The 25251-nt window shown below is 43.5% G+C and overlaps 1 protein-coding gene and 1 pseudogene across 1 annotated transcript; both read left to right on the top strand.

Annotated features, from left to right (window-relative positions):
- Positions 1-6: 6 nt before the first annotated feature.
- Positions 7-2529, top strand: LOC118151265 (low-density lipoprotein receptor-related protein 5-like). Its single transcript, XM_035290440.2, has 2 exons — positions 7-196; positions 2115-2529. The coding sequence occupies exons 1-2, from the start codon at positions 160-162 to the stop codon at positions 2477-2479; spliced, it is 402 nt and encodes a 133-aa protein (XP_035146331.2). The 5' UTR covers positions 7-159; the 3' UTR covers positions 2480-2529.
- Positions 2530-5803: 3274 nt separating this feature from the next.
- On the top strand, positions 5804-24611 carry LOC118142837 (ubiquitin carboxyl-terminal hydrolase 12 pseudogene; annotated as a pseudogene).
- Positions 24612-25251: the final 640 nt, after the last annotated feature.

The following is a 25251-nucleotide window of genomic DNA, read 5'->3' as shown; positions in this document are numbered from 1 at the left end:
CTTCCAGCTACAGCTACTGGACTGAGTGGGGCGGCAAGCCGAGGATTGTGCGGGCCTTCATGGATGGGACCAACTGCTTGATGCTGGTGGACAAGATGGGCCAGGCCAACGACCTCACCGTTGACTACACTGACCAGCACCTCTACTGGACTGACCTGGATGGACACCAACGTGATCAAGTCGTCCAACATGCTGGGTGAGGGCTGGGCTGGAGCCTGCTGGCCATGGAGGGTGGGGCAGCCTGGCATTGCCCACCTCCCAGCCCCGCCACATGTGCCTTGTGGCCTGCAAGTCCCCAACCTGGCAGGAGCTGTGGCCACTTCCACAACTGCCCAGCAGCCTCACCCTCTGCTGTGGGGGTTGCCTCTGCCCACACCTGGGTGCCATTGCTGCAGTGGTGTCGGGAGAGGCTCTGGTGATGGCTGTTTCCTTTGCACCTGCTGGGCACCAGGTCCAGCTAATCCCTGTGCCAGGAGTCTCATTTGACCCTCCACGTGCGGTGGAGGTTTTCGTTGCTGAAGAACCCAAGGCCCAAGGAATTCACATGACTTGCTAAGGTTACAGAACTGGTGAGTTCCAGATTCTCCCAGGGCAACAGCACTCAATCCCCAGCCAGCCCTGAGCCTCACCATGTGCTGGGACTGTGCTGAGAGTGTCCACAGGCTGGGGACCCCAGGGCTGGTGCTTTCACTTCCTTCGTCTAAATCTGGAGAATGAGGCTTAGGGAAGTTTGAAAAAACCTGTTCCAAGTCGTGCAGCAGCAGAAGCAGGATTTGAACCCAGGATAGGGGATCGCATACTCTGTTCTGATAGAGTAGTTATGTAGCCATCCTGGGTGATATGCCAGGTGACAGAGGCCACTGTGCTCAGCAAAGGATCCCCCCCTACCCCCTGCCAAGTTGGGATAGCAGAAGGTCAGGGGCAGAAGCTCTGAGGTGCCCGGGGCGGTGAATCACACCTGTAATCCCAGCACTTTGTGAGGCCAAGACCGACAGGTGTTTTGAGCCCACGAGTTCAAGATCAGTCCAGGTAACATAGTGAGACCCCATCTCTACAAAAAAATTTTAAAAAATTAACCAGGCATGGTGATGCATGCCTGTAGTCCTAGCTACTTGGTAGGCTCAGGTGGGAGGACTGCTGGAGCCCAGGAGGTGGAGGCTGTGGTGTTCTGTGATCATGCCACCGCACTCCAGCCTGGGCAACAGAGTGATGCCCCATTTCAAAACAAACAAAAACAAAAAAAAAGCTCTGAGGGCTCAGTCCAAGGTCTGAGGCAGTCCTTGGCTTCAGGGCAGGTAGTGAGGAGAGGATCACTGGGCAGCCCTGGTTTCTGACCCCTGGCAGAGGGACCCTCAGTGACCTTGGGCCTAGCAGAGCCTCTGAGTGAATCAGCAATGTGGAGCCCCTCAGGAAGGGCATCAGGAATTGGGCTTCTGGACTCCTCACCACTGCTACTCGCCATCTGCAGTGGGCATGGTGGTGCCCATTTTACAGATGAGAAGACCGCTGCCCAGCTCTGCAGCGTGCTGTGTGACCCAGCTCTTCCAGGCCATGCCCAAACCTGTTGCCAGGCAAGAAACCAGTCACAGCACAGCTGTGGTTGCCTGAAATGATTGAGCTCATTAATCACCCCAGAGTGAGGACAGACTTATGAAAACCGGCAATAGCCAGGGAAACCCAGGTGGCCCTGCCAGTGAGGGTGGCCACATGCATTCAGCCTGGCCGTCACTGCTGTACGTGCTTTCCGGATGTTTACTGAGTGCTTGGTGAATAACATGGAAGGCCTCGGATTGTTGCTTGGGGAATGGAAGATGCATAGCCAGGCCTGACGTGGTTAGAACAGGAGAGGAACGTGAACCCAGAGCCTCACTGCCTGGGTGGCAATCGTAGCCCTGCCACTCAGCAACTGTGTGACTGTAGCCAGGTACTTAATTTTGGTAGATCCTGCCTGTGTTTTGGTAGATCTCGCCTGTTTTGCAAAGTGACCAGACACTCTGATGCTTTCACATGGTCGCTAGGCTGCAGGGTTGAAGCAACTCACCCCACAGGGTGCCCTGTGCTCTGAGGCGTGCCTGTGCCATTGCCGACACCATGCCCATTGTGTGTCCCTGCAGGTCAGGAGCAGGTTGTGATTGCCGACGACCAGCTGCACCCATTCGGTCTGACACAGGACAGCAATTATATCTACTGGATGGACTGGAATCTGTATAACATCGAGTGGGCCAACAAGACCAGCGGCCAGAACCGCACCCTCATCCAGGGCCATCTGGACTTCATGATGGACATCCTGGTGTTTCATTCTTCCTGCCAAGATGGCCTCAATGACTGCATGCATGAGAACCGGCAGTGCGGGCAGCTGTGCCTTGCCGTCCCCAGTGGCCACCACTACGGCTATGCCTCACACTACACCCTGGACCCCAGCGGCTGCAACTGCAGCTGTAAGTGCCTTGCATTCTCTTGCACCTCACTTCCATGTTAGATCAGGCTGGTTCTGGGGGCTGATGCTGAAAGGAGCTTCTCATCTGGGGTTCCCGGGTGTACGTAGATGGTTGGGTAGGTTGTGCACTCTACAAGCTGCATGTTGCTACTTGGAGGTCCAGGTCCAGGCAGGGTGGACTTGGGTGGACTTCATCAGGACACAGGTAAATGTCTCAACCCCTCAGCTGCCAGGTCCTGGGGAGGATCCTTGGGTGTGAAAACCAGTCGCTGGGGAAGGATGCTGGCTCATACTGCCAGCCCGGTGCTGAGTGCTTTCCACAGCACTCATTTACTTCTCAAGCCTAGAAGGCGTGGAGTGGCATGGTCCCATTTCACACAAAAGGAACCCAATGCACAGAGAGGTGTGGTAACCCACCCAAGGACACATAGCCAGAGCAGATTGAGCCAGAGTTGACTGCAGTGGGCTGGCTCAAGAGTCCCTGCTCCTGAACCCTTGCCAGGCAGCCTGGCATCAGCTGGAGGAATTTTTTGTTTTTGTTTCTGTTTTGAGATGGAGTCTTCCTCTTGTCACCCAGGCTGGAGTGCAATAGTGTGATCTTGGCTCACTGCAATCTCTGCCTCCTCGGTTCAAGCAATTCTCCTTCCTCAGCCTCCCAAGGAGGCTTACAGATGTGTGCCACCATGCCTCTCTAATTTTTGTATTTTTAGTAGAGATGGGATTTTACCATATTGGCCAGGCTGGTCTTGAACTCCTGGCCTAATGATCCACCTGCCTCAGCCTTCCAAAGTGATGGGATTACAGGAGTGAGCAACTGTGCCCAGCCTAGCTCAGAGAGTTTTTGCAATTGCACTGACCCTCTGAAGTAGGTGAGGCTCTTTGTTCTTATGTCAGTAATGAGTAGAGAGACTTTCCTATGGCCTCTCCAGCGTACAGGTGCTTTCTGTTGGCAGGATCTTCCCCTGTGATGTTAGCTGTGAGCTGGTTATGATTCCCTAAACAGCACTTGAGAGTTTCTAAAGCTCTTTGTCATCCAGGCCGTGTTGGAGTCTCATGCAGACCTGGGCACCGGCAGGACTGGTCTTGCCTGTCCCAGCTGTGTGGATGGGGAGCTTGAGACTTGCAAGGGTTAAGGGGCTGTTGGAGGCCAAAGCTGGCAGAAGATGGACCTAGGCCAGAATCTGGGCCTTCCCATGCCTGGGCTGCCCTTGGTCCTTGTGCTCGCCATTCCTCCCTGGGACAATGATCTTGAAGGGTCAAATGGAGGTGCAAGTAACCCATGGCAAGGAGGGGTTGCCATGACTCAGAGTCCCCGTTTGGTGGCCGGCAGACCTGGTGCAGCAACTTGGATTTCATACCAGCCACTGGATTCCCTGCCAGTGCACTCAAAGTGCCATGCCTTTGGAACCCAGGCAGGCCTCAGGCCTGGAGACTGCATTAGCTGCTGAGAAGAATAGGTACCCTATATTCTGGTCCTGCTAGAAAGTCAGTTCTTTAGTTCCTGGTGCCAGTGCACTGAGACGAGGCCCAGCTTGATTCCAGGGATGCCTCATGGTGGCTTGTGCTGCTCACTGACACCTTTGAGGACTGTCCCCTCCTGAGCTTGTCATTGACTTTGCCCAGTTTTCTGCAATTCACTGGCACACACATGAGCACATAGCAAACTGCACACCCATTAGTGGGTATGGGTTTCACTACCATTCCACCACCAGTGTTCACGACCATTACCTGCCTTCTGTCTTAAGTTTTCATCATTAAAAAACACATTGAATTGTGGGAGGCGAGGCCTGGTCTTAGGAAGACCTGACCTTTTCGAGGTCAGAGCCCAAGGCTGGAAACCTCCAGAATCCTCCAGCCCCAGTTCTCCCTGGGGAACCCCATGGCCTGTATTGCAAAGCACTCTTTCATCTGTAGATGTCTCAGCTAATCTACCAGGGAGTTCCCTTTTAGGTGTGGGACTGCACATGGTCACTCCTACTGGACTTCTAGAAGGTGAAAAGCAAGAACCCAGAGAAGTAATGGGTACAGTCTTTCAACACTTCTCCAGAGCAGAACAAACAGGCCAGGCAGTGTCAGGAACTCAGACCTCAATCTTGAGGGAATGTCAACCCTGTGGTGGGAACAGGGGTTTGCTGCATATTCTAGGCACAGATGGTAGTGTAGGCACCACAGGTAAGCTGGGCTTGGTGCCTCTCTCTGGTTTCCAAAAGAAGCCACCAAGGAGCTTTCTGCACAATACAATGTTCTTTCCTTCCAGAAGCACTGAGGACTGTTTGGTAGTTGCCATTTGTGACACTGAGCCTTTTGTCAGTTCTGAGGCTGGGCTGGTTCCTCCTGATGGCCCTGCCCTATAGATCATACAGCAGGAGGTCCCCATCAAACATCCACAGATGGACCTAGACATAAGCCACATTTTTTTTTGAGACAGAGTTTCTTTCTTGTTGCCCAGGGTGGAGGGCAATGGTGCGATCTCAGCTCACTGCAACCTTCACCTCCTGGGTTCAACCAGTTCTCTGCCTCAGCCTCCTGAGTAGTTAGGATTACAGGCATGTCCCACCATGCTCAGCTAATTTTGTATTTTTAGTAGAGACAGGGTTTCTTTATGTTGGTCAGGCTGGTCTTTGGTGATTCACCTGCCTTGGCCTCCCAAAGTGCTGGGTTTACAGGCATGAGTGACTACGCCTGGCCCACAGGCCACACTGTAAAAAGCATGCCATGTTCTGGGAGGGTCTAAGGCATCAAGTAAGGCCTGTGGGGCTGGAAGATCCTAGGGCAGGTGGGACAATCCAGAGCAGTGGGGGCTTCTTATGGAACCTGGGAAGTCCCAAGGAAGAGGCGGGGGTTACACAGGAGGAGTCACAGGGTCACAAAGGGCTCTCCTAGCCCAGGGAGCAGTTAACACCATGAACTGAACCCCTGCTAGGCTCCAGACCCTGGGACAGGCTGGGGAATGTGGGACCAGGAGGCAGCTCAGAGTGGGAGGCATAGAAGTGTGTTCAGTGGGTGCAGTGTGGTCCAGAGATTCTGGCTGGGAAGTGGTTCCAGGGTTTCATATGTGTTACAGAACTGCTTCCTCTCCCCAGCCTCACCCTGCAGGAATCCCAGTGAACATATTGCCACCATCTTGGAGCTCAGTGCCCTCAGAGTGTAAGGACACCCTACATCGCTCCTGCAGATTGATGCTTCTGCAAGGCCTATGACTTGGTGCAGAACTTCAGACACCCTAATCCTGGAGCAGCACTGCACCCCAACTAGCCAGGGTGATTTTGACTTCCTCAAAATCAAGGCCACGTTCAAGACTGTGGACTTCGATGTGCTTGTGCTGATCAAGGTGGGCTTTTCTGGGATCTTAATTCAGGATGTAGAATGGAGCTTGACATCAAATGTCAGGTCAAAGAACTTGAACTTGATCTGGAGGGCTCTGGAGAGACTTGGAAGGTGCTGGATAAAGGAGGGACAAGTCACGTAAGTTTTAGAGATGACGGTAGAAGTTTGCCTGGAAAGAGTGAACAAGAGCCAGGAAACCAGGGAAGGAGCTTGTGGGTCACGTCTGGAGATGGCACGTGAAGAGTCCTGCTTGGGTGAAAGGTCTTCAGAGACTGTCTCAGGTTTCACTCAGGTGCCCTCAGAGCTAGTGTGTTCATAGGTCTTGTCTCCAGGTTAAAAATGGAAAGGAGTTGTCAGATGAGGATATAAAAATAAAAGCTGGCATATTCATGAGTGCTGGTTGTGGTCCCAATGTGGGACTGCTGTGAGAACAGGGATCTCTCCATCCAGGGATGTGGTGGATGGACCCTGAATCACTCCATTCCTCCCTTCTATCACCACCTCCCATTCTCCTGAGGGCCTTAGCACATGGATGCGGTCCATCCACTGTTCTGAAGCAGCCACAGACCCAGGCCTGTCTGGCTGCCTCTTAGGATATGACAGCACAGCCAGTGGCCTCTGGTGGATCCTGTACAACCTCATAAGACACCCAGACACCAGGAGTGCTGACAGGACATGGTGCAAGAGTCCTGAGGGACCTCAGTCCTGAAGGCTAAATGGTGGGTGCAGGGCCTCATGAACTGTTTCCAGCCCATCTTATTGGCTCTGCTCCAGGCAGTGAAAGGGGAAGACTTTTTTTTGTCAATTCTGCCATTATTGCCTAACAGGAAAAAAAGCAGATTCCAGAAGCAGGGCCTGGGACCCAGCCTGGCTAATAGAATTTGTAGGCTTTGTGGACAGAAAGATCTAGGAGTCCATATCTATCTCCCACTATCTTGCTGAGTGAAAATCAGTGAAATCAGTTTTCTTTTCAGAACTACATTTCTGCCATCTGTAAATTGGGGGGAGTTTCTTCTACCTCACGAGGCTCCTTGGAGAATTGGTGATAGTCTGTGTAGAGCAGGTGCTACCCTGCAGGCATTCAGTGTCCAGACCGCTCCCCTTCCACCCTACTTTTTTGTCTAAATTTGCATTTTGTTCCCAGGACCTTCACTCCTTTTAATTTGCTCTTCCTTTTGATTCCCACATTATTGTCTGTTTTATGGATTCAGTAGGATTTAAGGAGTGACTGGTGGGTATCGGTGGATAAATACCCGAGCTCCCTTGCTCTGGGTGGGATGACTGAGACACATATTCTATGCTGTCTCTCAGAGATACCTGGCAAAGCTGAGTCCTGGCTGCCCACAGTAGAAACTTTCTTGATGAAGATGCCTTTAACTGCTTTCATTTCTTTCCAATCTCAGTTCCCCAATCCTCACGTATCCTAAGGAAGAATGGGCAGTTGAATTCCTGTCTTAGAGTCATCTCCAAATGGCTCCTTCAAACCCCATAGACCTGTCATTGTGCTGTTTTTACCAAAAAGGAACATGAAGATTAGAGAGGGAAAGTCGAAGTCACACAGCTCGACAGTGGTGGAGTTAAACTTGATCATGGGCTGTCTGGCCCTAAGGTGGATGCTTGCTCCTCTCCCATGAGGCTCCTCCCTTATCAGGGTCAAATAAACAAATGAAGGATGCCAAAAGTAGAGAAGGTCTCTGATGCCCGTGGCAAGAAACCCCAGGTTCATGGCTGTTGCCTGTACTCTTACCTCATTAAGAGTAATAATGAAGAACACGTGCTAAGTGCTGACCATGTGCCTGTGCGGGGGGGTGGTGTAGGAAATTTGCTTGATTTAATTAATTTTATTTTCACAGTATCCTTGTTCTTACCTCTTGTTTTTACCTCGTTTCTAGGAGAAGATAACTGAGGCAAAGAGCAATACAGAGAGTTGCCAAAATTCACACTGCTGGTCCAGGTTTGAACTGAGCAGTCTTCACCTGGAGTCCCTGTTTGTAACCAGGGCATGCTGGAGTCTCACACATCTCCTAGTGGAGTTCCACCATGTGTCAGGCAGATGTTCTTCTAAGAACAGAATTTGTAGTTACGTAGATTACTAATTCTACTTTAAAATGCCACGCAGAGTTCATATGATCAAAGACAGCAATTGGTAAGTGGAAGCATTGAGAACAAACATTCTTTTTTTTCCTCCCACCTCCATTCCAACAGTTGAGACAGTGTTTCTCTGTGCCTGTAGAAACCTCAGCTCCCATGCCAATGAGTCAGGCCCCTTTAGGGAATATGAAAGTGAGGTGCTGACAGGGACCTCTTAGGGGCTGAAGGGGGTGTTAAGAAGGAGCTGTTTACAAAGGTGTGGGCAGGGCCAAGGGAATCCAGGAGGGATGGTGCAGGGCCCTGGGGTTAACATCATCTGGGAGCTGTCACCACCCCACAGGCTGATGAGGGCAGGGAGAAGCTGTTCCAGAAACTCAGATGCAGAATTGACAGCTGAAAGAGGAGGCCAGAGAGGGCATCAATCCCTGTGCCCTTTGACCACGTTTGGATACCTTCACTGACCATAGTACCATCTCCTTATTTGACCGGAGAGGCTACAGGGAGGGGTTCTAAGGCTCCTGCTGTGGCTCACATTTAACAGTGGGTTGCACCGGCTCCTCTAACCCCACAGCACAGGGTCCACTCAGCTCCTCTATGGTGCCTGGTCTCCTTGCCTGATGGGAAGCTGATACCCAAATGAGCAGCAGAATCCTGTTTCCCCCTGCAGGCCTCTCTGGTTCTTTTGAGTGGTGTTTTGTGAATCCCCTCCCTTGGTTTTGGCTAAGAAACACCCTTTCCCCTTCCACAGGAATTGCTCCTGTGGACCCCACCCCAAAATTTTCCCTTGTAGGGCAATGGGCAGGTGGAAATGGTGGAACCAACTTTAGAGCTAGCAATGTCAAACCACAGAAAGTTCATGCTAAGTGCCATGGGTCCTCTGGAATTTTCAAAAGCTTTCTAGAGTTTTTCTTTTTTGCCCCCTCTAACCAGCTCATCTGACCTTCTGGGACCTCTACTAAGATGCTGGCAACCACGGCCATCTGGTCTGGCCCTGAACATGCCTTCAGGGCCTGGTTATGCTTCATGATGTGTTCATAAAGCACCTACTTCTAGCCTCACTCTTGGGTCAGATTTCATCCCCACTGTGGCTCTGCAGTGTGGCTGCTTCCTGCTTCCTCCATGGATCCTGCCCCAAATTGGCCCATGTTTCTGTTTGTGCACCACTGAGGAAGGAAGCATGAAGGATGCACAGGTCGGGACATTCCATTGCCCACCTGGTGCTGGGTCTTAACTCTTCAGATGGCTCCAGGGGCTGGTCCTTCTTCATGGCCCACTCGTCTGCATCTCTCAGGTTTCTTCTCAAGGGTCACCTCTTGGCGGGATCTCTACCTGTCACTGTGTTTGGAGCAACTCCCTCAGTTTCTAACTCATTTCACTCAGCTACTAATGTCTTGCATTACCACCACCATCCAACCTGGTTTTATGGCCTGTCAGTTTCCTTTATCAGACATGAGCACCAGGATGGCAGGAGCCTCATCTGTCTTGTTCCTCCTGTGGCTTGGGTCCTGGCACCATGTCTGGTACAATGTAGGTGCTCAAGGGAGGTTTACTGTTGAAGAGCTGTGTACCTGGGAGATGTTGTTGTTAGTCTGAGCTGCACTATTTTGTAATGCCCCTGCCATGTTGCAGACCCTGGTCAGAATGAAATGTATGATGGGAACTCAGACTGGACTGAGAAAAACACCTTTCCTAACCACCTTACTGCAGAAACATCCTTATCACATTCTGCTGGACAGAAGCCCCAGCCTGACTGCAGAGCACCCTTGTCACATACTGCCAGGCAGCAGGCTGTACCACCCAGAACCCTCCCCTCCCAGTCTCATGATCACACCAGCTTGTGAGCCACACTGAGTGCTGGCATAAGCTGGTTTTCCCCTCCGCTGGGCTTTGCTAACAATAAACTTGGTGCTGTTAAAACTGTCAACTGTCTCTCTGTCTTTCCTTAACCCTTACCTTGCCTTCAAAATCTAAGGATAACTCCACCTCTTCACTTTACCAAGGAGGATATGTGGCTCAAGGAGAACAAGCGACTTGCCCAGAATTACACAGCCAACGAGTCACAGAGCCTGAACTTGAACCCAGTTTAGCTGAATTCAGCGCTTGTTTCTTCCTGAGAGTCCAGGAAAGAAGGTGGAACTGCAGCCAGTGGGTAGCCCACATCCTTGTCCTAGGAGACCCCAGGTGGGCTCCTGAAAATGGTGTCTTCATGGGCACAAAAGAAGAACTGCTCACCTGTGTTGCATCAGCTCCATGTCCCCATTGCCCCCAATCATTATTTATTTTCAAAGTATTGTTTTAATAGTTAAATTTCTCACATATCAGTTTTGAAAACAAAGCACAGAGGCATGTAAAAAGTCGTATGTGGATTTTTCTCAATTTTTTCCCAGTGACTATATAAATGAGTGTACAAAAGAAATACACTTTTTATATAGAGTTGAGGCCATCTCATCCATATTTCTTTGCCACTATCCTTCCATTTTTCTTCCTTTCATGGGAGGACCACTCCTCCATGTCTAGTCCATGTGATTTGGGAAGGGCTGCCCCATTCTGGCCAATCCGATCAACAGGGTAATTAATTCAGGAATAAGCATGTGAAATGCTTTCTTTGTAGTTTCTAGTGTGTGTTTGAGCAAATGTGCTTATGTGTGAGTGTGTGTGAGAGTGTGTGATTGTGTATGAGTTTTTACTTTTATCTTGCAGGGTTATTGCAAAGATCAAGAGGGTTCAGGTAGACATAGCACTCAGCCCAGTGGCTGGCATGTACAGTGAGCTCTCTCTGTTCTCCTCTTTTCTCCTCCTGATTCAGTGAACAATTTAAGGATTTGTGATGTGTTCCAGTTTTCAATGCCCTGGATAAATAACGGGGAGTTAGAATACTGTTGCCATAAATTTGTACTACTTTTAATTCATTTTATATGTTTAACATGAGGTATCTCAAAGCCATTGAATAAATTTATGTGTTTTGTTCCCTGATGCTGCAGTAGAGGCCAAATGTGTTCTGATTTCTTGAGTGATGGCTGCCAGCTCTCCAAGTGTCACAGTAGGTGAGGCATCCATGGGGGTGAGAGCCAAGGATGAGTGTGGCCAGTCAGCATCTGCAAACTCATTGTGTCTATTCCCTTTATTTTTATGATAAGTTTCATTCCTTTTTCAGGTTTATTATTTAACCTGTTATAAACATCTCTCCTAAAATGTTTAATTCTACTAGGTGTCTGTTTCATGAAACAATTTCAGAAATAGTTCAGGTCAGCCATGGATACTCAAACGTGCCACTGGGGAGTGAGAAATCTTGTATTTTGAAGTTTGTGTTATTGGGACCATCATTCCAATGGTCTTCAAGTTGCTAAGCCCAGACCATTTCATCCTATTTCCAGAGAGCAGCAAGCAGAGAGAGCAAAGGGAACTTATTAAGAGAAAAGAGTAACAATAACTCTCTCCTTTCCACACAGATTTTCAGAAATCCAAACCAGCAAATTCTGCATTTCACATTGGCCAGGACTCTAAGCTCTGCTCACCACAGTTATGAGAAAAACTGGGAAACTCCTTTAAAGACAATCAAGGCCAGCCATGGTGGCTCATGGCTGTAATTTTAGCAATTTGGGAGACCAAGGTGGGAAGGTCACTTCAGCCCAGGAATTTGAAACCAGTCCAGGCAACATAGACCCAGTCTCTACAAAAACAAAACAAAAGTTGGGTGTGGGGGCGCACACCTGTTATGCCTGAAGTTTGACCTACTCGGGAGTCTGAGCTGGGAGATCACAAGAGCCCAGGACTTCAAGGCTGCAGTGAGCTATGATCATGCCACTGCACTCCAGCCTGGGAGACAGAATGAGACAATTTTTCAAAAAAAAATTATAAATTAAACAATAAAATAAGGATAAATACATTTAAACAGTGGTTCTTGTGAAAGTGAACCTATGTTCCCTTAGTAAAGAAGATGAGAATAATGGGTAGAGCAGGAAAATGGACTGAAGTGGCCACATTAGATCAAAATAAAAGTCGTAACAGGTATGTCCAATAGGTTCCATTAAAACCACATACTCTGATCATAATGCAGTCAAATAGTGATCAATAAAAACAAACTGACCAAAAAGGTATCATGGAGCATATGAATCCAAAATTTAAATTGAATGGGGCTCAAAGAGGGCGTCACATTGAAAATGTAACCATGTGCATGTAAGAGAATTGTTACAAAGCTACTACATATCAGCGTTAAGGTGGCAGAGCTGAAAGGGTGCAAAGACAGACATCCATCATCTTACAGCACTTTGTAAGAAAGGAGAAACTACAAAATTATGAATTTGGGTTTTAATTGAGGGATAAGACAGTGATAATGGCAACAATTGACAGTAAGTCTAAGACAATACTGAAGGCTTTCTTTCATATTCCATACTTTTATAGTTTCTTTATAGTGTGAGAATAAATATCTACTCAAGATTAATCAAGATAAAAGGCTTTCCATAGACTTTACCTGCACAGGGTTTCTTTTCACATTTCGATAAGATATGAGAGTTCAGGAAAGACGTGCTTATGCATGTTAACTCATTGGGCTCCCTTCCAGTATGCCCTCCTCATGTGTTCAGTATGGTAAAAAAAATTACTGATGATTTTCCCACCTTTTATTCACAGGGCTTCCCACTATGGTGATTCTTAAGGTGGCCTTTAATTCCGATGACTTTGCAAAGTGTTTTCCACATTTGTCACATTTGTAGGATTTCTTTCCAGTGTGACTACTCATATGTGCATGTTTTGAGGCTTGCTGAAGGCTTTCCCACATTCCTTATATTCAAAGGGCTTCTGCACAATGTTCCTTCTTAAATATTACCGAAGCTGTAAGGAATATCTAAAGGCTTTCCCACTTTTGCTACATTCATAAGGTTTTGACCCAATGTGAATTTTCATATATCTGATGAAAAGTGATAAGTAAAGGCTTTCCCACATTTGGGAAAGTTATGGCTTTTCTCTTCAGTGTACTACTCCGTTGGGAACCAGAATTTGACATGTGGCAGAGGTTTTTCTAGTTTGATGATTCTTCTTTTTTGTCTCTGCAGTACAGGACTGCATCTGCACAGCATGGATTATTTCTGAAGATGTTTTCACACGGAGTAAAATTATACATTTTCTCCCTAACATGAGTTATGTGTGACCTAAGGCATACATACATCTTCACTGAAGGCTATCTCAAATGGACTGTACTCGTGAATGTTTGTACTTGTGTTAATTTTACTATGTATGTGATGCACACTGTTTTGACTGCCTGTCCATGTGTTTGATTTTAGCTGTTTTTCTCCCACATAAAACCCATTGAACGTTTTACCTCAAGACTATTAAATTCATTATTTTATATGTATTATTTTATTTTATTTCAATTGTTTTTGGGAAACAGTTTGTTTTTGGTTACATGGAAAAGTTCTTTAGTGGTGATTGCTAAGGTTTTGGTGTACCCATTAGTTGAGCAGTGTACACTGTTCCCAATGTGCAGTCTATTATCCCTCACCACCCCTAGCTTTCCCTCCAGCTCCCAAAGTCCATTATATCATTTTATTGCTTTTTCACCCTCATAGCATAGTCCCCACTTATAAGTGAGAACATACAATATTTGTTTTATTTTATTCCTGAGTTACCTCACTTAGAATAATCATCCCTCACTCCATCCAGGTTGCTGCCAATGTCATTATTTGGTTCAGATTTATGGCTGAGTCCTACTCCATGGTGTATATATACCTCATTTTCTTTGTTCACTCATTGGCTGATAGACAGTTAACCTGGTTACATATTTTTGCAGCTGCAAATTGTGCTGGTATAAATGTGTGTACTAATGTCTTTTTCATATGACTTATTTTCCTCTAAATAGATAACCAGTAGTGGGATGATCCAAATTTAAATAAGGATAATTATAAAATAAAGTAATGACCAAATGGAAATGCCTATTTTTAATATTAAAACAAAATATATTTATTGAGTAAAGTTTGAACATATATCTCTCATATAAAGAAAGTATAATTTCTGTATTTTGTGTAAGTGATATGCTTTATCTCACTAGACTCATCCTGCAATTAATTTGGGGGGAGGTTTGGTGACAATAATGTGTCTTTGAATTTAATTTCTTGGTTCACGTTTTTCTTCAAGTTTCAATAGCTCTCTTTTAGGTAAATGCCCCAAGAAGATTGACAGATGCTGTGGCCTTAAGGCAAAGGAAAGTGAGTCTGAAGTCTCTTGCCATCTTCGTGCTGTTCCCTAGACCTCTGCCTTCTCTGTGGCAGAGGGTCTCTCTGGTCTGTTCACTGTGGCCATTGCATTGCTTTTCTCGGAGATGAAGCTTGTACTCCTGAATCAGAATACAGTGGAATTCCCTTGCTTTATTAGCCCCCTGTGTGTTTTGATAAGATCTTCAAATCTCTGAGTTTCAGCATCATTCTTCTTTCAAAATGTGTCTGGAATGGCCACATATGGCCTTTTTGGCAGGAACATTTTGCCCCTTGCTACGGGAAGAATCAGGAAAAGTTCTATGGCAAGCCAGACCCTTGAGGTCAAAAAAGTGGCCCAGGGTTGATAGAGTCTCCTCTGCACATGCCTCACTTTGTACTGCAGCTGAGGAACCCCTAAGTTCTCCACTCTACCTTTTATACCCCGCATACAACTGGCCTCTCTGAGTTTGAGTTTCAAAAATATCTTTTTCTAGGAGCAATAAAAACAGAGCCCTGACTGTTCCAGATAGTTTTTCTTTTCATCTCAGGATATTGTCTTCTTGGAACATTCTACAATTCTGAGAACTAGGAGGTATAGAAAGCTGAGTTTGTCAAGGCCATTCAGATCTTGTCCTCCTGACCACATAAACAAAGTAGACTACAAAACAATAATCATTAGCAGAAATAATCATATTGCATTATGATAGCCATTCTTCATTATGATAAAACGTGTTTATCCACCAAAAATGTATTGAAATTCTAAATCTGAATGAACCCAACAGATTTTGGTCTGTGGCTACACTTTAATAAGATTTGCTAATCCAAAAAATTTAATTAAATACATAAATTAAACTTTAGAAGAAGTGTAAAAATCATAAATAAAGTACTGACCAAGTGGAAATGCCTATTTCTACTAGTAAAACTAGAAATTTCAACAAAGGCTGGCATACAAAGTTATCAGACATGTGGCTGAGTAATAGAAAATGTTGACAATGCCTAGATAGAGCAAAGTGAATATTATTGACATTCAAATTAACAAAGAAGATAGTAAACTCAATAGACAAATGGTCAAAAAATTTCAATACATTATTAGCAATCTGACAAAAGCAAGAGTGCAGAAATAAAATGACATCTGTATTTTCAGCACTTGCTTAGAAAATAGAATCCTAGATAACATTGTGTGATGAGCATATGAGGGAAAATAACCTTTCTGGGCAATGGATGGAAAATTAAATGGTTGCAAACATTTTGGAAAATAACATGACAAGGCCCGTTTAAAAATATGCATACCCTACAATGTATCTGAATAATGGGTATATACCCCTGATGTAGTTTGGATGTGTGTCCTCTCCAAACATCATGCTGCAATGTGATCTCCAATGTTGGAGGTGGAGCCCACTGAAAGGTGTTGGATGATGGCGTGGATCCCTTATGAATCATTCAGCAGAGGAATGTTCAATCTCTAAGCTTCCCTGGACCACACTGGAAGGGACCACATTTAAAGCTGTTCTGGGCTGCATTTGGCCTGAAGGCTGTGAGTTGAACATGCTGGGTTTAGCACCATTTCCTTGGTGATAAGTGAGTTCTTGCTCAGTTCATGAGAGTTCTGACTATTTTAAGCCTGAGACCCCCCCGTCTCTCCCTTATTCCCTCTCTGACCATGTGACACACTGGCTCCCCTTCACCTTCTGCCATCACTGTAGGCTTCTTGCATCCTCACCCAGAGCAGATGCCATTGTCATGCTTCCTGTACAGCTTGCAGAGGCCTGAGCCAAGATAAACCTCATTTTTTCATTTTCATTTTAATTTTTTATTTATTGCATTTTAAGTTTTGGGGTACATGTGAAGAACATGTATAAACCTCATTTTTAATTAAAATAAATTATTCAGCCTGGTGTATTTCTTCATAGCAATACAAATAAACTTAAAACAGCCCCTGATAAGTTGTGGCACATGATCAAAAGGTGTCTTTATACAGTTACTATTTATGGAATTGAATCTTTTGTTAGTGGGATATCAGTGTGAATTTTACTGCAAAACTGGACAGGAAAAATGTGGTTGGTTCATTTTATTTTAAACTATTCAACAGCCACAGCGGAATAAACAACCTAGAATAACCTAGAGCAATGTGGGAATGTATAAAGTTGTTATATTTTGTGAAAAAATAGAAATAAAGTTAGATTTATAGCACAATATCCTTTAAGAAAAATGTATGCACTTATGTACATACACATACACGTACACACACTCAGAAAGCAACTTTCTTACTTTGTAAGATTTCTTTAAGAGTAAAGAACTTATATCAAACACATTAGACTGCCTGTCTATACCAAAGGATAAGGAAAAAAAATTAATAAGTGAAACCCGAGAGAAACTTGTAGGAAGCAATCATGATAATGTCTCATGAAGTAAAGAATGTGATTAATTTTCTGCAATTGTAATATAAAAACAGAGGTTGTCAAAATGAAACAAGTTTTAGCACAGAGATCACTGCAGGGCAAAAATCAAATCTTTCTTTTTTTTTTCTTGAGATGGAGTTCTGCTCTTGTTTACCAAGGCTGGAGTGCAATGGTGCGACCTCGGCTCACCTCAACCTCTGCCTCCTGCCTTCAGGCAATTCTCCTGCCTCAGCCTCCTGAGTAGCTGGGATTACAGGCACGCACCACCATGCCCAGCTAATTTTTTGTATCCTTAGTAAAGACAGGTTTTCACCATGCTGACCAGGATGGCTCGATCTCCTGACCTCGTGATCCACCCGCCTTGGCCTCCCAAAGAAATCAAATCTTAAATACTTACCTTGCATAGTTTCATGAAGAAATGGTCTCCTATATGAGATAGTAAGATACACTAAACAATTTCATGGGAGTATGCCCGTAAATACTAAAAATACTACTTATATTTATTTTTACTCATTTTTCCAACAGAGTTTAGTATCTAAATGCTAAGGAAGGCCAGGTGTAGTGCCTCACACTTGTAATCCCAGTGCTTTGGTTGGGCCAAGGCAAGAAGAATACTTGAGGCCAAGAGTTCTAGACCAGCCTGGGCAACATGGTGGGTTTTTGTGTTTACAAGAAAAATTAAAAATTAGCCAGGCAGGATGTCATGTGCCTGTTAGTTCCATCTACTGGAGAGGCTGAGGTAGAAGGATCCTTGAGGTCAGGAGTTTGAGGCTGCAGTGGGCCATGATCACTTCACTGCACTGTAGCCTGTGTGGCAGAATGAGACCAAAATACCTAATGTAGATGATGGGGTGATGGATGCAGCCAACACCATGGCACGTGTATACCTGTGTAGCACACCTGCATGTTTTACACATGTACCCCAGAACTTAAAGTATAATAATAATTTAAAAAAGAAAACAAAATCAAACCACTTCTCATGAATGATCAAAAAATTATAAATTGAATGCAAGGAGCCTGTGTACATGTCGTGCTATCAAATACTTAGCCTTAGTCATTCTATCTAACTATATCCTTGTACCCATTAACTATCTGCTTACCACCCCTGCTACCCTTCTTAGCCTCTGGTAACCATCCTTCCACTGGCTGTCTCTGTGAGTTCAATTGTTTTAGTTTTTAGCTTCCACAAGTAAGTGAAGACACATGAAATTTGTCTTTCTGTGCCTTGTTTGTTTCACTTAACATGTTGTTTGATTAGATCCATGTTGTTGGAAATGACAGGATCTCATTCTTTTTGATGGTTGAATAGTATTCCATTGTGTGTATCTACCACATTTTCTTTGTCCATTCGTCTGTGGATAGACACTTAGATTGCTTCCAAATCTTGGCTATTGTGAATTGTGATGCAATAAGCATGAAAGTGTAGATATCTCTTCCATGTACTAATTTTTTTCTTTTGGGTATATGCCTACCAGTGGGATTGCTGGATCATATGGCAGTTCTATTTAGTTTTTTGAGGTATATCCATATTGTTATCCATACTAATTCACATTCCCATCCACAGTGTAAGAGGGTTCTTTTTTTCCCCTACTTTCTCACCAGCATTTGTTACTGCCTGTCTTTCAGGTAAAAACCACTTTAACTCAAGTGAGATAATATATCATTGTAGGTTTGATTGGAATTTCTTTAATGGCCAGTGGATGCTGAACACTTTTTTATATACCTCCTTTCCATTTGTGTGTCTTCTTTTGGGAAATGTCTATTCTGATCATGTGTCAGTTTTTAAGTTGGATGATTATATTTTTTCCTATTGAGCTATTTGAGTTTTTTACATATTCTGGTTATTAATCCCTATCAGGTGGATAGTTTGCAAATATTTTCTCGCATTCAGTGGGTTTCTCCGCACTTCGTTGATTGCATTCTTTACTGTGCAGAGGTTTTAAAAATTGATATGATCCTATTCATCCATTTTTGCTTTGGTTTCTGGTGCTTGTGGGACATTATCCAAGAAATATTTGCCCAGATCAATGTCGTGGAGAATTTTCCTTATGTTTCCATTTAGTTAGTTCACAGTTTCATGACTTAGATTTATGTCTTTAATCCATTTTATTTGATTTTTATATATGGTGAGAGATAGGAGTCTGTTTTCATTCTTCTACATATGGATATTTAGTTTTCTTAGTACCATTTATCAAAGAGACTCTTCTTTCCTTCACTGTATGCTCTTATCACCTTGGTCAAAAATGAGTTTACTGTACATCTCTGACTTTATTTTTGGGTTTTGGAATCTGTTCCATTGATCCATGTGTTTTTTTTCATGCAAGCACCATGCTGTTATGGTTCTTGTAGCTCTGTATTATAATTTGACGTCAAGTAATGAGATTTCTTCAGAGTATCCAGAATACTCAGCATTTCTTAGAATATTCTGGGTCTCTTGCGGCTACATGCAAATTTTAGAATATTGTTTCTGTTTCTGTGGAGAATGTCATTGGTATTTTAAAAGTGATCGAGTTGAATATATAGATTGCTTTTGGTGGTATGAACATTTTAATTTTATTGATTCTTTCAATTCATGAACATGGAATCATTTCTTTGCTGTCCTCTTCAATTTCTTCCATCAATATTTTATAATTTATCATTTATTGGTTTTTACTGCTAAACTAATCTTGGATTTCTGGAATAAATGCCAATTGTTTTAATCTATTATCTTTTTATATACAACTGAACTGTATTTGGTAATGTTTTGTTAAGATTAAGACGAAAACTTTATGCACTATGATTTCTTCTGAATGAAATTGTAGAAAATGTAAAACTGTAGCAACTGAAAACAGATGAGAGGTTGTCAGGGCTGAGGGGTGAGGGTTATGAATGGATTGAACAGGGTTTATATGGAAAGCTTTAGAAATGTCAGAAATGTTCTGTATGGTGATCATGATGGTGATTACATTACGATGCACATTTGTTAAGGTTCATAAAATTGTGCACATAAAGTTGTCGAATTTTATTACATGTAAATTATTCCTCAATAATTCTAGCCAATTCACATATAGAGATTTTTAGTAGAAAAAAGCAAGTTCAGAATGTATTTGTTTTTTTTGTTGTTGTTGTTTGTCCATTTGTTTCTTTTTAAGATGGAGATTCACTCTTGTAACTCGAGCTAGAGTGCAATGGCACAATATTGGCTCACTGCAACCTCTGCCTCCGAGGTTCAAGTGATTCTCTTGCCTCAGCCTCTCAAGTGGCTGGGGTTACAGGCACCTGCCACCACGCCCAGTTATTTTCTTTGTATTTTCAGTACAGACAAGGTTTCACGATGTTGACTAGGCTGGTCTAGAACTTCTGACCTCAGGCGATCTTCCCGTCTAGCCTTCCAAAGTTCTGGGATTACAGGCATAACACCGCACCCAGCCTGTAATCCCAGCTTACAGAGATTTTAATAACACATAAAAATTTTGATAACACATAATTTTAATAGCACATTAAATTTGTGCTATTAAATTTGTGTACATTAAATTTGTTAAATTTAATGTGTTATTAAATTTAATACCTCTACATTTGTGTATATAAAAGTACTATTTTAATGTTTGGAATCATAAAAATAGTAAAAAAGAAAGGGGATGGAAGGTGGGTAATAGTCAAATGGAATATCTTTTATTTCAGTAGTTCAGCTGTTAAGAAAAGTTAATTTGCATGCTCACTAGTTGTACAATGAAAATTAAATTAAATTACGGCAGTACAAAATAATTTTTGCAGCTATACACATGACAGAAACTAATGTATAATTTACTCTTTTTGTGTTGTTTTTGCTGAGTTTTTGTTGTTGTTGTTGTTATTTTTTGTTTGTTTGTTTGCTTGCTCTGAGACCATCTCACTCTGTCACCAGGCTGGAGTGCATGGTACAATCATGGCTCACTACAACCTCTGCCTCCTGGGTTCAAGGGATTCTCTTGCTTCAGCCTCCCAGGTAGCTGAGATTACAGGCCCATGCCACCACGCCTGGCTAATTTTTTGTATTTAGCAGAGACATGCTTTCACAATGGGTTGGTCAGGTTTTCTCGAACTTCTGACCTCAGGTGATCCACCTGCCTGGATTTCACAAAGTGCTGGGATTACAAGCATGAGTAATTATGCCTGGCCTGTCAGGTGTTTATATTGACATTATATCTGACTTCATAAAATACATTGGAAAACGTTCCCTCCTCTTCTGTTTTGTTAAGAGTTTGTGTACATTTTTCTTTATCTACTTGTTGATAGAATTCAATAGTGAAATCAGCAGCGCCCAAAGATTTCTTCTTGGAAAGGTTTTTGTTTACATTTTCTTCAACAGATATGTGACCATTTAGATTGTCTATTTCCCATTGTGTCCTTTTATAATTTGATTTTTACAGTGAAATTTATTTTCCAGGTTGTTGGCAAAAAAGTTATTTCAAATTAATTGGCAAAATGTGTGTATTATAATTTTGATGTACATATGTGGCCTGCAGTAATATTCTTTCATTTGTGCTATAAGCAATTTGTGTTTTGGGTGTTTTCATTAGTCTAGCTAGGTTTTAATCAATCTTTGCAAAGCAGCAAATTTTAGTTTATTTAATTTTCTCTAAGACCTGGGGGTTTCTGCTTTTTTTGTTTTTTGTTTGTTTGTTTTTTGAGATGGATCCTCCCTCTGTCACCCAGGCTAGAGGGCAGTGGCATGATTTCAGCTCACTGCAAATTCCCTGGTTCAAGGGATTCTCCTGCCTCAACCCCCTGAGTAGCTCTGATTACAGGTGCCCACCACAATACCCAATTAATTTGTGTATACTTAGTAGAGACACGGTTTCACTATGCTGGCCAGGCTGGTTTTGAAATCCTGATCTCAGGTGATCCCCCTGCCTTGGTCTCCCAAAGTGCTGGGATTACAGACATGAGCCAGCATGCCTGGCCATGCTTTCTGCTTCTATTGTCATTTTCTAATTTTTGTTTGTCTCCTGAGATTTCTGTCATTTTTACTCATTGTATTTGCATATTTTTCTTTATATCTCTGCATATTTATGATAGCTATTTTAAAATCTCTTAGTAGATTGGGCTAGTGGCTTACACCTGTAATCTCAGCCTTTTGGAGGCTAAGGCAGGAGAATCATTTGATGTCAGGAGTCCAAGACCAAACCACCAACATGGTGCAATGCTGTCTCTACCAAAAATACAAAAATTAGCCAGGCATGGAGGCTCACACCTGTAATCCCAGCACTTTAGGAGGCCAAGGCAGGAGGATCATCTGAGGTCAGGAGGTTGAGACTAGCGGTGCCAACATGGTGAGAGCCTTTCTCTATAAAAACTACAAAAATGAGGCAGGCATGGGGTTGCATGCCTGTAGTCCTATCTACTCAGCAGTCTGAGTCTGGAGAACTGCTTCAGCCTGAGTGATGGAGGTTGCAGTGAGCTGAGATCTCTGCCTCCTGGGTTCAAGTGATTCTCCTGCCTCAGCCTCCTGAGTAGCTGGAATTACAGGCACCTGACACCATGCTGTTGTGAACTGAATGTGAGACCAGGAATCTCATCCAGTGAGAGGGTCCCAATCCTGGAAGAGAGCATGCGCTGGAAAAAAAGGAGAAAGAAAAGAGTGAGATCTGGAGGGCTACATGCACTATGCCCATGCAGCAATTTTATTTTTGCAATATGTTCCATTATATACTTTTCTGAAGTTAATGTTGTTTATGCCAGATCAACATACTTAAGGTACAGTAAGCAAGTTACACCCACTAAGTTACGCCCAGTAAGTAAGTTAAGCCCAGTAAGTCAGTTACGGCCAGTAAGTTATGGTAAGTAAGTTACGACCAGTAAGTACTTAACAATTGTAAGCAAGTTACAGTTATGCCCAGTAAGTTATGGTAAGTAAGTTACCAACTGTAAACACTTAAGTTAATATTTTACAATGAAGGTAACAAGGTTCCAAAATGAACACAATCAAGCAATAAACCATAACAAGCCGAAAGTGGACACAACACCTCCCAAGTCCTCATATCCATAAAGTAATGTCTGTTAATTATTTAGAATAATATAGTCCCTCTCTCAGTTCCTGCTTTTCCTCAGCTCAACTCCCCCAACCAGGGATTTGTGTCCGGGCTCAAGCTCACCATATGGCGAGGCACATTTCCTAGGGGCCTCTCACGGGAGCGATCCCCACGGGTCTCCCTTACCATGCCTGGCTAGTTTTTGTATTTTTGGTAGAGACAGGTTTCACCAAGTATACCAGGCTGGTCTTGAACTCCTGACCTCAAGTGATCCTTTTGCCTTGGTCTCCCAAAGTGCTGGGATTACAGGTGTGAACCACTGTGCCTGGCCGGTTAGCATGCTCTTGTTTTATAAAGGTACTAAACAAATGTGGATGACATCTACTCAGCTGATCGTTGCTACTTCTACCTTAACAACATTGCTACTGATTCATAATTCCTTCATTCTCACATATGCTAAAATATGTTTGAAGCGTGTTAATTTGGATAAAATGGCATTTTGTTTTCCTCATAGAATAGTGTTAAGAACTGAGAGGTATGGTGAGCTATCATGGCAAAGTGATATTTAATGTGCCTATACGTGTGGAGATGTTGTATAATTCCTGTTTCTAAAATAAAAGTGATTAGATATAAAAAGCGAATTATCTTTTAAACTTTTGAAAATGATTAGTTAGTGGGTAACTTTGTGTATAATATTGATGGATTTCTAATTTTCTAGAATGGTGTTATAATAGTAACTTTCTTTGATAAAACACAAGTCCTCAACGGGTATATAACAAATTTGAAGTCGGTCATTTGATTTTTAAAAAATTTCCAATTGATTTGGTTTCCTCATATATATGTAGCAGATATTCATTCAGCTTTCAATCATTCAACTTAAAGTCTTGACTTGGGGGCTGAGCGCCTGCAGCGATGATGGCAGTGGCGGCCCAACAGGCTCGGTGCATGGGTCCGTGGCAGCTTCAGGTCCGCCTGTGGGCTGCGGTGCCACAGGGCGACCCAGCTCCCCTCCCACGCCCACCGCCGCCACTGTGATTGGGTGGAAGACGGCGCTGGGTGGTTGGAAATGCTAATGCCAGTCTCCAAATTCTCCTCCATCTGTACCACGAGAACCCAAGCTTCGGCATTAGAGAAACAGATTAGTCCAGAACAGTTTCCAGTCAATGAGCACTATTTTGGATGAGTCAATTTTGGGAACACTTGCTACTGCAATTCACTTCTTCAAGCACTTTATTTTTGTCATCCATTTCGGGAAAAAGTTCTTCCATATAAGGGTCAACCTAGGAAAAAGGAGAGCCTTCTTACATGCTTAGCAGATCTCTTCCATAGCACAGCCGCTCAGAAGAAAAAGGTTGGAGTAATACCTTCTAAGAAGTTCATCACAAGATTACGGGAAGAAAATGAGCTTTTTGACAACGACATGCAGCAAGATCCCATGAATTCTTAAATTATCTACTAAACACAATTGCTGATATTTTACAAGAAGAGAGAAAGCAGGAAAAACAAAATGGTCACTTACCTAATGGTAATATTGATGATGAAAGTAATAACAGCGCACCAGACCCAACGTGGGTTAATGAGATTTTTCAGGGAACATTAACTAATGAAACCACATGTCTTACTTATGAAACTACAGGCAGCAAAGATGAAGATTTTTTAGACCTTTCTGTTGACGTGGAACAAAATGCATCAATCACTCACTGCTTAAAAGGTTTCAGCAACAGGGAAACTCTATGCAGTGAATACAAGTATTACTGTGAATACAAGTATTACTGTCGCAGCAAACAGGAAGCACACAAACGGATGAAAGTTAAGAAACTGCCCATGATTCTAGCTCTGCACCTGAAGAGATTTAAATATATGGATCAACTTCATCGATACACTAAACTCTCTTACCGGGTGGTTTTTCCTTTAGAACTTCGTCTGTTTAACACTGCAGGTGATGCCACCAATCCAGACAGAATGTACGATCTTGTTGCCGTTGTGGTTCACTATGGAAGTGGTCCCAACCAAAGCCATTACATTGCAATGTTAAGAGTCATGATTTTTGGTTGTTGTTTCATGACAACATTGTAGAAAAGATAGATGCACAGCTATTGAAGAATTCTACGGGTTGACATCAGATATCGCAAAGAACTCTGAGTCTGGTTACATCCTTTTCTATAAGTCTTGGGACTGACGGGGAACCGTGATCAAGAGATACTTTCTGCCTCATTTCTTCTCTGGTTATTTTGGAAAGGATCAAGCACTGATTTTTCAAGAAAAGAGAAAGGCAGGAAGCTCAGGGGGCAGTAGCACACTTTGCACATGATAGAGCAAAGACGATGGATTGACAAGCCCTTCCGGTCATGGTAGTTGATTTATTTGCTCAGGTATCATGCTGTCTGTACAGTTCCATACAAGAAGGAGGTGAAATCAGAGATACCAGCTCCTCTTGTCAAACAGCCTTGAAGTTATTGACACACATTTTCTCTTTATTAGTTTCACCAATAATGCCTTGAATTCCTTGGGGGTGCAGTAGAAATAATCAGAACCTGTGCTGTATTGATAAGGAGATGATCTTGAACACACTGCATCAATTTGTTCAGTATGTATAGAAGCATATTCCGTGGTCTTTTCAAGAGTAAACCAGAAATACTTTTGGGCCCAACACTTGCAGTTGCATTCCTGATGTAAAAAAACTAATGTGCTAGACAATCCAGTGTTGGGAAGACAAAGATGTTTTGCTTCTCTGAAGAAGCTTATAATAATATACAGTATATGTATATGTAGGGAACGATTGGTCAAAAGTGGCTTTTTGTTTCCCACAGGGGAAAGAC

Source organism: Callithrix jacchus, chromosome 16 (genome assembly GCF_049354715.1).
Source record: "Callithrix jacchus isolate 240 chromosome 16, calJac240_pri, whole genome shotgun sequence".
Lineage (NCBI taxonomy): Eukaryota > Metazoa > Chordata > Mammalia > Primates > Cebidae > Callithrix > Callithrix jacchus.
This window is presented reverse-complemented; position numbering and strand designations above follow the sequence as displayed.